The following is an 11356-nucleotide window of genomic DNA, read 5'->3' as shown; positions in this document are numbered from 1 at the left end:
CACCACATACTCTCAATCTTGAAAGTTTTTCTGGAAAAGCTTTACACTTCAAGGCTCCTCCTTTATCAGGTACAATTGTCAGAAGGGTTGCAAGTCAACTGAAATGACGGCAATAATCTGTATCTTTTTTTTTTTTGCAGGTCGTGGGGCCTGAACTATGGGCCTTGGCACTGCCCCTCAGCTCTACCAGTTGAGTCACAGCGCCACTACTGGCCTTTTCTGCTTATGTGGTGCTGAGGAACCGAACCCAGGGACTCATGCATGCAAGGCAAGCACTCTATCACTGAGCCACCTTGCCAGCCCCAATAATCTGTATCTTGATGGAGTACACTTACCAAAACATTTCATTACTAACCTCAAACCTAAACCCAATCTTAAGGTAATTTTTCCAAACATGTGGTGCACAAATAGAATGGCAATACTAAGGGCTATCACCTTAATGGTTTTGGCTGCATTCTTTAGTCAAATGCATGCAACTTCCTGGTACAACTGAATTGTTTTGTTTCTTTTTTTGGGGTCCGGTTGTGGGGCCTGGGCGCTGTCCCTCAGTTCTTCAGCTCAAGGCTAGCGCTCTACCACTTGAGCCACAGCACCACTTCTGGTTTTTTTTTCTTTTTGCTTATGTGGTGCTGAGGAATCGAACCTAGGGCCTCTGGCATGCAAGGCATGCACTCTCACTGAGCCACCTTCCCAGCCCCAATTGTTTTGATTTGAAACCCCATTATACAACAGTTTTTTTTTTGGGTCCGATCGTGGGGCCTGAACTCTGGGCCTGGGTTGTTGTCCCTCAGCTCTTCAGCTCAAGGCTAGCGCTCTACCACTTGAGCCACAGCACCACTTCCGGCTTTTTTTTTCTTTTTATGTGGTACTGAGGAATCTAACCCAGGGCCTCATGCATGCAAGGCAAGCGCTCTACCACTGAGCCACCTTCCCAGCCCCTATACAACACTTAAAGATAAAAAAATGAAAAATTACATCAAGAAACTTAAAACTACATGCAAATATTGCAGTACATTGTGTGTTGTATCAACACCATCAGTGAAGGACTTTAGTCCGAAGGGAATTCACTGTCATAAATGAACTAACTTCGTGCCACCCTTCCTCTCTCCTAAAAAAAATAAGCATTTAAGAGTTAAAACCACAATTGGAGACTGAGAATGCTATCCTTTCCTCCCTACTGTGACTACTCAATGGAACCATCTCTTTTAACATGTATCTGTTAATGAAACCATCTCTATTACTACAACATATACCTGAAGTTCTTTCTTCATAAAGAAAGCCTAATCACATGTAATGACCATGCCCCCCCCCACCAATCAAGGGCCAGCAGTGCACTCAGAACTAATGTTTGGGAGAAAAGAGACATAATATGAAAGTAAAAGCATATATATATATATATATATATATATATATATACACACACACACACATATATATATTCATAATTTCAGAAAATGTGAAAAATAAAAACCCACACACATATATATATATAATTTCAGAAAATGTGAAAAATAAAAACCCATTGTCACAAAAAGATACGTTAAAAGTTTTATTAGGTTTCAATACAAAAACATTCCAAAAAGTGATCTATAATACCTAAATTCTATGTTTATCTACTAAACAAGGAAAACATTTTTTATCATTCTTTTACAACCAGCAAAAATAATGAAGACCAATTCTTTTCCCAATGGGAGAATTAATCCTGCTGGGTCAGTCAGTAAACCACTGATCAGTTGTATTTAAGCATATTCCTTAAAATTTAGTATTCATACTTACTACAATTAGTTTCTCTATTTTATACTGTAACTAAGATGTCTAATCTAAATCTAAATAAAATCTCAAGAGCCAAAAGGTCCTCTTAGAAGCACCTAACTCAAGTAGAAGATTATGGAAGGCTTGAGCTAAGATAGCTTTTCAAGTGCAACTACTGAAATTTGGTCAATACCCTCACAGTCTGATTATGAATGTGACCAATGAGGTTTAAATTTTTTGCATATGTTCCCCAATCACAAGTGTTAAAAACATGAGTTAAACTGCTATGCAAAAAATTTCCAAAGTTGAATTGCTTCCTTCAACGCAGCAACTCAATTCCTTTTCCTTTGAGCACATTAGCATTTAACACTATTGACTAGTTTCCAAAGCATTAACTGGAGTTGTACTGTAACAATCTGTTTCTGTGACTAGGAGTTGAGATAAAGTAGGCTTATGAAATAAACAAGTGGCCTAATTTTGTTTCCAGTTTCAAGTGTGCTATCATCTCAGCAATGTTTCCAGTTTAGTTTCATTTCCCTTTATTATTCCTCCCTCTTTTTGGTTTTGCCATACAACTATGTGTTCTTGATAAGCTAGTTTCACCAGACACTACTGGATAAAACATACCACTTATGCTTATCCACTTTCTGATAGGCATTATCAGAAACTTCTTTTTGACAATGCTAGGGATTAAACCCAGAGTGCTTCATAGTATGCTAGACCCGTGCACTTCTGAGTGGGTATACAGCCCCAGCACCTAATTTATCATTCTGAAATTCAGTGGTAATTAGTTTTGCATATTAAGAGTTGTTGCCTTAACTTTAAGGTAACAAAAGCAAAGCCAAAGCTTTAAAAATCTTCATGAAGAGCCACATACATTTACTGGGTACCTCCTCCACTTACCAATTTCTGTTTCCCTTCCACCACTAAATCTTAACTACTACTCCCTAGTTACCAACATGGATGCCTCCCTCAGATCCACAAGAACCCTCAAAAAGACAAAAATAAAACCTATTGCCTGCACCAAACCAACTGTGATGAGCACTGTTACGCAGCTGTTGGGATAATCAGCATTCTTCTGCTTCAACAACTCTGTAAAAAAAAAAAGCACAAGATCAGGTTACAAGGTATTCTGTCAGGCAACATCCTCCATATCCTCCATTCTTAAATTTGTTGCTTCAACTGTGAAGAAAAATATTTGCTCAGATGCTTTAAAAGACAGCCATATTAATCATCATTACTGTAAGCATCAGCTCTGTTAATATTAAAATTCAATACTGTGTGTTGTCATTATGCCAGTAAAATTACCTTACTCAAACTTGGAACCTGCAATAGCTCCTATGAGTAATTACAGTCATTTCAGATTGTGGCTGTGCAAATGAACAGGCACTGATAGCATGCCTGGGAGCAAAGATGAACTCTCACAAGCTTGCTCATCTACCAAAGCATTAACTACACAGCTTCTGTCAAAGAAAACACAAACTCTCATATTATGAAGATATTAGCAATTGGTGTGAAAACAGCTAAGAATATTGCATGACAGGTACATAAATGGAAATATACCTACATAACCTCATTGCACTCAAAACTGACAAGCTAAAAAGAACTTCATCCTTTTTTTACAATGTGACCATCATTCCCTTTCTACAAAGGATCCAAACAAAAAAATACAAAGCCAGGAGTTGGTGGCTCACGCTTGTGATCCCAGCTACTTGGAGGCTAAGATCTGAGCATTGCAGTTTGAAGCCAGCCCTGGCAGAAAAAGTCTGTAACTCTTACCTCTAATTAACCACAGCCAAGCTAGAAGTGGTGCTGTGGCTCAAAGTGGTAGAGCACTAGCCTTGAGTGAAAAAAAACTTAGCACCTAGGCCCAGAGTTCAAGCCCCAACCAACCAAAAGTGCCAACATCATAGCCCATCAGTGGGACAGAGCACTAAAATATTTCAAGGGTACTCTTTCAAAAACCTACCTTAGCATTTCATTTCTCTTGCTGCCAGCTTTATCTACTGTGAATAAACCAGCACTCCTTGACAAAAATGACCATAAGGTTCAACCTGTAAAAATTAAATAAAAACTAGTTATCTCTCTTAAGGAAATGCTTTAAGATTTGCCTATAACTGCCCTCTTTTCCAGAAAGGAAAGCTATGTTCAGACTTGCAGCTTAATGCATTACTTCATGTTCTACTACTTCTCTTAAGTGGTGGAAGATTCACTGGCTTGGAATGGACTGGAATGGCTTAAATGGTTAAGTTGCATGGCTTATGGATTCTCATTCTGTTCCAATGGTGCACTGCCACGTTAAATCCATAAGTTGAACGGACAAAACATTATTTGAAGGAATAAGTGCAGTTTAAGGATTTTTAGTTGGAGGTCTTCAAGTTTATTATATTCAAGAGCATCTTTTTCAACTTCATGGCTGGACCTGGGTCATGCTGCCTCAGGTTTTGCTTTTTAAAGACCACTTGCAATAGATTTTCTCCATACAGTGTAGTTTCACAACTAAAAACAAGTCAGGCATCCAACTAAAGGTCAAGTTTGCAATGGCTTTTTAGGGGTAGTGAGGGGGACCCCAAACCTAAGCCATTTCTTATATTGACTAAAAGACTAATTTGAAAAAAAGTGTAAAACATTATGAAGCATGTTTAAAGGTCTTCATCGAAAATACTTTAAAAAATACCCCCTCCCAATCCCAACTGCTATCGGTAAACAGCTTGTATTAAGGCCTTTAACTGTCATACATGCTTTTTTTAAATCCAAGTGTTGAATTTGGAGGACTTCTAATATGCTATTGAACATTTCCTTTTCCAAAAGTTTTTTTTTAATCTAGAAGGCATTTCCACTGCCATGAAGTACAGTATGTTTCACTGTACTATGAGGAAGGTAAGTGTTCAATTTCGACTTAGACGGAAAAACTAGTTTGCTTTGCTTACCATCTTTGCTGTTTCACAGGCATTTGATGCTTTAAATCTGATGTGGAATGCTGATAGATTCACTTTTTAGAAGTCATAAGCCTTTAGGAAGTTGGAGATAACTTCATTGCTTATCTATTTTCTCCTTTGCAATCAAGCTGTTCCTTTAAAAGTGAGACACTACAGAGTTGCAAAAATTTGAAACAGTAAGAGCAAGCATCGTTTGCAGCTTCATGGTTGGTTTTGGCCAAACTTTTTATTTAGTATTCTGTAGTTGTTTAACACACACTTAAATGGTCTTACTGGGGGAGGGGAAAGGGGAGGCTCTTGCAGATTCCTAAGGAAATGTCAAAAGACAATATATGGCCAGCATTATCCATTGTTGGTTTGCTTGTTTTTTGGGGGGGGTTTACTGGGTGAGTAGCACTTTGCTAACATAGGTATCTGATCTCAGGTTTTTCACACTGAGAACATTGAGATTTCAGTTGGAAGACACCCTGAAATCCTAAGAGGAGTGTACCCCGACCACCCTCTAAGAGCTAGCTTATCTGTATAGACAGGATGATTCATCTCTCAATGGAGACCAATGTATATCTAGGTGGCCAGATGTTTGTGGAAGATCTGAGAATTGCTTGCCTCACTTACTGGGAAAAGTAGATAGGAAGTGGCCTTTAAGTTGGAAAATTACAACACTAGTACAAGTCTTACACACTTAACATTTGCTTATTGAAAGCAATTTGTAATAACAAATAAAATTAAACATGTGTAACTTTTTTTCCTCACAAGAACATAAAAATTATGAAGGGGAACTTAACAGGAAAATTTTAAAAAGCTAACACAATTTTTTCCTTTTAGTAGTCCTTGGGTAGTTATGACAGAATAGTTTCCACTTTTGTTTTGTTTCTTTGAACGGGGATTTTGGTCCAAAGTTTTGTTTGTTTCTAGTATCTGCTTCTGCCTCCCCCTCTATCAGATCGGCTTCCTCCACGGCCACCACCTCTTGGTGCTCCGCGGCTTGAACTGCTGTAGGAATCACGTGGAGGAGGGTACCCCCTTTCCATAGAAGGGGGAAGCCCTCGTTCTTGTCTGCCAACCCGATCACGACCACTTGAGTAGAGATCACTTCGGCTGCTTGAGTAACTGTCTCGACTTCCACCATATCCGTCTCGTGAGCTGCTGTAATCATCATAGCGACTGCTTCCACCATAAGATGGCGGGGGCCCTCGTGTAGGTGGAGCACTACGTGAGTTACCTGCAGGGTCAATGGTCAGGTAATATGGCAACACTATAAATTGTATATATACAACATTTAAACCTGAATTTACAGAATTCTTGTATTCTAAGTTTACTTTCTTAACTGGGAAGTTTTAAACTCTACCATTGCTGGCCATAATGGGGATTTGCTCATCTGCTGAGATATGGAAATGGATTGATTTTAATGTTTGTTTGAAAAGACTGAAGACGGTGTGTATTTCAAGAGGATATTCCAGACAGCTTGTTATTTTATAGTAGACACTCGGCCACTTTCCAGTGATAAGTTGCAATTGTGAACTGTCGAGTTTCCGTCATATTGCAATGGTAAACATTTGATCTTGTTAATAAAAATGTTTTTAATTGTATTTTTCACTGTTGGGGGAAAACACATAAGGCTGCCAATTTTAAGCAAGCAAAATCCCCTCCAAAGCAAGCGAACAGCCTCAAAGGAAAAAAAAATTAAAAATAAAATAAGTGAAAAAAAATTGAAAAAAACAAAAGCCCTTCACAAAACTAGGAAAAGCCCAGCTTGATAAAGTTATCCCTTTAAATGCAAGCAAAGGTCCCTTTTAAAGCAAGCACCACGCAGCCTATAAAACCAGCTCATGAACCTAAAATCTCAAGCTGGTGATAGTCAAGACCCTTAAACAGTATCTTACCATAACTCTCATATGAATCTCTGTAGGAGCCTCCACTTGGATGATCTGAATAGTCACGATCCCGACCATATCCATCTCGATCACTAAATTAGAAACAAAACGTTTAAATGCCCAACCACCTTCTCCCAGCTGTTCTTTTACAATCAAGCATAGGAGCAACCACTTACCTATAGCCTCTTGACGGATAGTCATCACGAGAACTGGAATGACCATAATCACGGTAAGTGTAATCTCTTGGAGGTGGCGCATAATCTCTTGTGTCCCGAGAACTTGGGTAATCTCTACTTGAGTAGCTACAGAATCAAAAGTCATTTCGTTTATGTTTTGCATGAGCTATCCATCAACATTACTAGTAAAAAAAAAAAGGACTACTGAAAAAAGGTACACTTTGATCTTACCTATCTTTAGTAGAATATCCATCATCTCTTGGGGACAAATAAACATCTCTTCGAGAAGGCAGGGGTTCCCTTCGGGGTGGGCCTCCATAACTGTCTCTTCCACGTGATACAGGGGCTTAGGGGAAAAAACATTTTATAAATAGTCAAAGAGAAAAGTTAAAATGCAAACTAACTCACATTCAGCTTATGAAAAGTGGAGATTTAATAAAATGTGGTAATAGCGAGATCAAGAAATTATCTTTTCTAGAATTTCCTGACACCTTCCTTTCTGTGCTCAATAACTGTACTACGAGACCATCTGGAATCAATTTTTCAACTCAGTTCTCTTTTAGTGGCAGCAGATTATTACTTCAAATATTTACCTCTCCCTCCCATTCCACTGCTGCTGCGAACTGGTCCTGAAGGTGCTGATCTCTTAGGAGGAGGACCCCCACTTCGTGGTGGCGGTCCTCTTTTCACTGGAAGAGGCCCCCTGGAAGAACTCATGTTAAAATTCATGGAATAGCCACCATCATCTACATTAGAAGAGAAAAACATATATTTAACAGGCACAATCCAGAACACCTCTAAAAAAATCCTTTTCATTCTTTCCTGCTTAGCTAGGGAGTATAGCTTCAGTTTTCAATGATAGAAGACCACTATAAACTGAGAAGATTTAAAAACAAACGGCAGAGGTGGGAGTTAGCTGTTAAAAGCACAGGGCCTGACTATTAGCCCCCAAAGAGAATAAAAGGTACTTCTAATGTTATTTCCAAGACACAAAACCATTTCATTTTTCTTACGTTTAACACCTATGACTGTTCAAAACATTCTTTTTTTTTTGCCGATCATGGGGCCTGAACTCTGGGTCTGAGCTGTCCCTCAGCTCTTCAGCTCAAGGCTAGCGCTCTACCACTGGAGCCACAGCGCCACTTCCGGCTTTTTCTGTTTATGTGGTGCTGAGGAATGGAACCCAGGGCCTCATGTTTGCAAGGCAAGCACTCTACCGCTGAGCTACCTTCCCAGCCCCAAAACAGACTTTTCTAACAGAACATACTCCTTAGATAATAGTATGTAAATTAATACTAATTTAGGAGGTCTTTCATTGTTTTTCTCCCAAAGTCACAACCATTTCTTTTTTTTTTCCAGTCCTGGGAATTGAACTCAGGGTCTAGGAGCTGTTTCTGAGCCTTTTTTGCCCAAGGTTAGCACTCTACCACTTGAGCCCCAGAGCCATGTGAGGCCATTTCTGTTCCTGTGGAACTGAGGAATGTAACCCAAGGCTTCATGCATGCTAGACAAGCACTCTACCACTGTTGCATTTCCAGCCTCCACACCCATTTCAGTAGATAAGGCTAGTGTTCTCAATTTTAAAGCCTGAATTCTTTCAAAAAGCATAGGTTTCAGTTCCCTAAGCCCCAAGTCCACAAGTCATTACCCATGTGTCCTCCACGTGAGGGAGGTCCTCTAGTTCCACCACTTCCTCCTCTTCCTCCTCTGAGACCTCTGGGAGGACCTCTGCTTCTTGGAGGTGGAAGAGGTCCACGTCTACCACTTTCAAATGATGGTTTGGTGGCTTGTTCCACCTTGATGGCTTTTCCATCTAAGGACTTAAATAATAGTTAAGTTTTATTAAGTTTTAAAAAGGACTTTGCAGACTCACTATGACAAGTAGGCCTCTGAAATTATATATATTTAAATTACATATATGTTGTTTGCTCATCAAGTATTCAAGAAATATGCTATCAGCCTGGCACTAGTAGATGACACCTGTAATGTAGATACTCAGGAGGCTATGAGGATCCTGGTTCAAAGCCACTCTAAGCAGGTAAGTTCATGAGACTCTTGTCACCAATTAACCACCAGAGAACTCAAAGTGGAGCTGTGAGTTAAAGTGGCAGAACACTATCCTTCAGCCATAAAAGCTCAGACAGTGTCAGAGTTCAAGCCCCACAACCGAAGTAGAAATATGCTGTAAACAGTTATTTATAAATGACACTTTCATTTGCTTAACATACCTACTCAGCCATTAAGAGTTTATACTGATGATCTCAATCACAGGAATAGATGGAGTCACTGCACTGTTCATGAAAATTTAAAACCACAGTACAGTTATTAGCTTATCATGAAAACTATTGAACCACAGATCTAGGTTACCAAATTATGGATTCTAAGATACCATACATTAGCACATACATTATCATATAGCATACACTATCTTGAACTTAAAGAGACTGTTGTTGGGAGATAGCAGTGCTACTCATTAAGATAACTCACCTTTCCATTCATGTCTCTGGCTGCATCCTTAGCATCTGCTGGACTTTCAAAGGTGACAAAAGCAAATCCTCTTGATTTGTTTGTTTCGCGATCTTTCATCAAAAGTACTAAAAACAGTTTATGTTTAAAAAAAAGGTGTTATTCCAGTTTAAAGGAATTAACAAAAGTACATCTGTAAAGAGAAAGCTCAGAACTTCTTAGAGGACAAAATATCATGTCAGACGATCAGTGCATTTATATTCATCACAGCTTACGTTTTCATTATAATAACGTACGATATACTTTAAATGATGAACTCACCTTCCACTATTCGCCCATATTTGCCAAATACTGCTTCAAGGGCTTTTTCATTTGTTTCTGTATTAAGCCCACCAATGAAGAGCTTTCCTGGGCGATCTGCTTCAACCATTTTTTTTCCTGGCGAGTAATACTCTGTTTTAAGAAAAAAATTATTGAGTCCCAGAGAAAGTTCTTTAAGTTTATCCAACAATTCAAATAGTAGCTCCTGTTGTACCAAACCCTTTAGTAACTAAAGACAGCGATAATCTTCCAACACAGTTAAGGAACCAATTTAAAAATAAGTTTGCGACTTCACATTCAAGTAGATGCAAACGCCGGTCTAAATTTACCATTACCCTGAAATCTCCCTTGGCTGTCTTTTATTATTAACAGCCATTTAACATTTGAAAGGCCACATTTTCCTCTCCAGCCTAGATTTCGTTATTTAGTTACTTACTCACCAAAAGTCTCGCTCGCCCAACCCCACCTCATTCCTGCAGTGATGGGTTTTAAAAGACTACGGACTCATTCAAGGTCACTGGCCAGATGCAGCAACTTAACACCAAGCCCCTTTTCTCAAGGCTCTCCTTTTTCTCCACACGATTTCCTAGGAAGTCTAAGCAAAGATCCGAAGTTTGAGCCAAGTTCTGCCTCATCTTTTGCAAGTCCCCTCCCCCCGCCACCACCCCCAACAAAAGGTTACTGCCAGACTTAAAAAAAAATTAAAAACATCCCTCCATATTAAGTCACGAAACGCAAAAGCGCATATTCCAACGCTCAACGCGCCCAAGACCGTAGCGGAACCTAATTAAGACTCACGTTAAAAACCGCGTGGAATAGACAAAATGGCGACACTTGGATTCAGCCCAGCACAACCGACAACCAATCAAGGAACTAACTTAAAAAAAAAAAAAAACCAACACTGACTGGGAAGAGTCAAAAGGCTTCCTCTCTGCGGCCGCCGCTGACCCAGGAAGCTGCCGCCAAGTCCACATGCCCCACGCGAGCGGCCGCACCGTCCCAGGCAGGGACGCCGGTGGCGCGGTCGCTCCCACGCCCGCGCCAAGCCCACAAAGCGCTGACCTCCGCCCCCACTCCCGCAGGCGACAGCCAAACTTTCACCAGGCACGCCCCTCCACGTACCCCCTAAATGCTTTCTCCTCACCTGCTCACCTTTCTATAGGTCGGCACCTTCGGGGCTCTTAAAATGGCGCCCGCCACCCCCATCTCCAGGGAGATAATCTAAAGCCGTAACGTGGCCAAGTATGCGAGAAACACACCAAAGAAAGGAGACACGTACCGGAGAGGGTGGCGACGGGCCCAAGCTCCTACGAGCTCGCCGACCGGACCTTCCAAACAGCGCGGCACCAAAAAATATATATATATGTATATGTATATATGACAGCTACCGAGACCCGGAACCGAACGGAGATGCCGCTAGCACTACTGCGCAACGAGGGCGAACAAAGGAGACAGCAAACTTTATACTACCCGGGAACGAGGCTGAAGAACCCGGATGGAAACGAAGCGTAGAATTTGAAACACGAAGGGAGGGGGAGTAGTTCCCAGCCTCCTCATTGGCCAGGCTGTTTGTCACTCACTATTCGCTCCTCCCATTTCCCAGGACTCCAGAGCGATGTAAGCCGGCGCCCGATTCTAACCGTCTTCCCTGCCCCCACCTATTCTCCCCAAAGGCGCGTTTTTGCCTTCTGCTAAAATGGTGCACCGGCTTCACTTAAGAAGCAAAATGTATCAAACGTCCAAGTGGACGAGGCAAGGTGGAAAACTTTACTTTGTACTTTTCCATACATTCTAAAGGCAATAGGGTGATTTTCCACAACAGAAAACA

The 11356-nt window shown here is 40.6% G+C and overlaps 1 protein-coding gene across 7 annotated transcripts; it reads right to left on the bottom strand.

Annotated features, from left to right (window-relative positions):
• Window positions 1-1539: 1539 nt before the first annotated feature.
• Rbmx (RNA binding motif protein, X-linked) lies at window positions 1540-11016 on the bottom strand. Of its 7 annotated transcripts, none has more exons than XM_013018133.1 (11): window positions 10808-11016; window positions 10327-10405; window positions 9969-10123; window positions 9529-9660; window positions 9229-9335; window positions 8390-8561; window positions 7335-7487; window positions 6973-7087; window positions 6742-6867; window positions 6575-6657; window positions 1540-2844 (listed from the first exon to the last, which is right to left on the bottom strand). In XM_013018133.1, the coding sequence occupies exons 3-11, from the start codon at window positions 9997-9999 to the stop codon at window positions 2693-2695; spliced, it is 1071 nt and encodes a 356-aa protein (XP_012873587.1). In that variant the 5' UTR covers window positions 10000-10123; window positions 10327-10405; window positions 10808-11016; the 3' UTR covers window positions 1540-2692. The 7 variants fall into 7 exon arrangements, with proteins under 7 accessions (XP_012873587.1, XP_012873588.1, XP_012873582.1 ...); XM_013018134.1 differs by lacking the exon at window positions 1540-2844 and adding an exon at window positions 3722-3806 and having other exon boundaries at window positions 10808-11015; XM_013018128.1 differs by lacking the exon at window positions 1540-2844 and adding an exon at window positions 4881-5913 and having other exon boundaries at window positions 10808-11015.
• Window positions 11017-11356: the final 340 nt, after the last annotated feature.

Source organism: Dipodomys ordii, unplaced genomic scaffold (genome assembly GCF_000151885.1).
Source record: "Dipodomys ordii isolate 6190 unplaced genomic scaffold, Dord_2.0 Scaffold38, whole genome shotgun sequence".
In the NCBI taxonomy this organism is placed as follows: Eukaryota; Metazoa; Chordata; class Mammalia; order Rodentia; family Heteromyidae; genus Dipodomys; species Dipodomys ordii.
The sequence above is the reverse complement of the archived record's forward strand: the minus strand, read 5'-3'. Positions and strand labels throughout refer to the sequence as shown.

Coding starts and splice junctions, on each gene's coding strand:
- Rbmx (XM_013018128.1), bottom strand. CDS start 9,999: ATGAGGTGGGGTTGGGCGAGCGAGACTTTTG. Junction 8,562..9,228: donor CCAGAGACATGAATGGAAAG/GTGAGTTATCTT, acceptor CTATTATTTAAG/TCCTTAGATGGAAAAGCCAT. Junction 7,088..7,334: donor CAGTGGAATGGGAGGGAGAG/GTAAATATTTGA, acceptor TTTTCCCCTAAG/CCCCTGTATCACGTGGAAGA.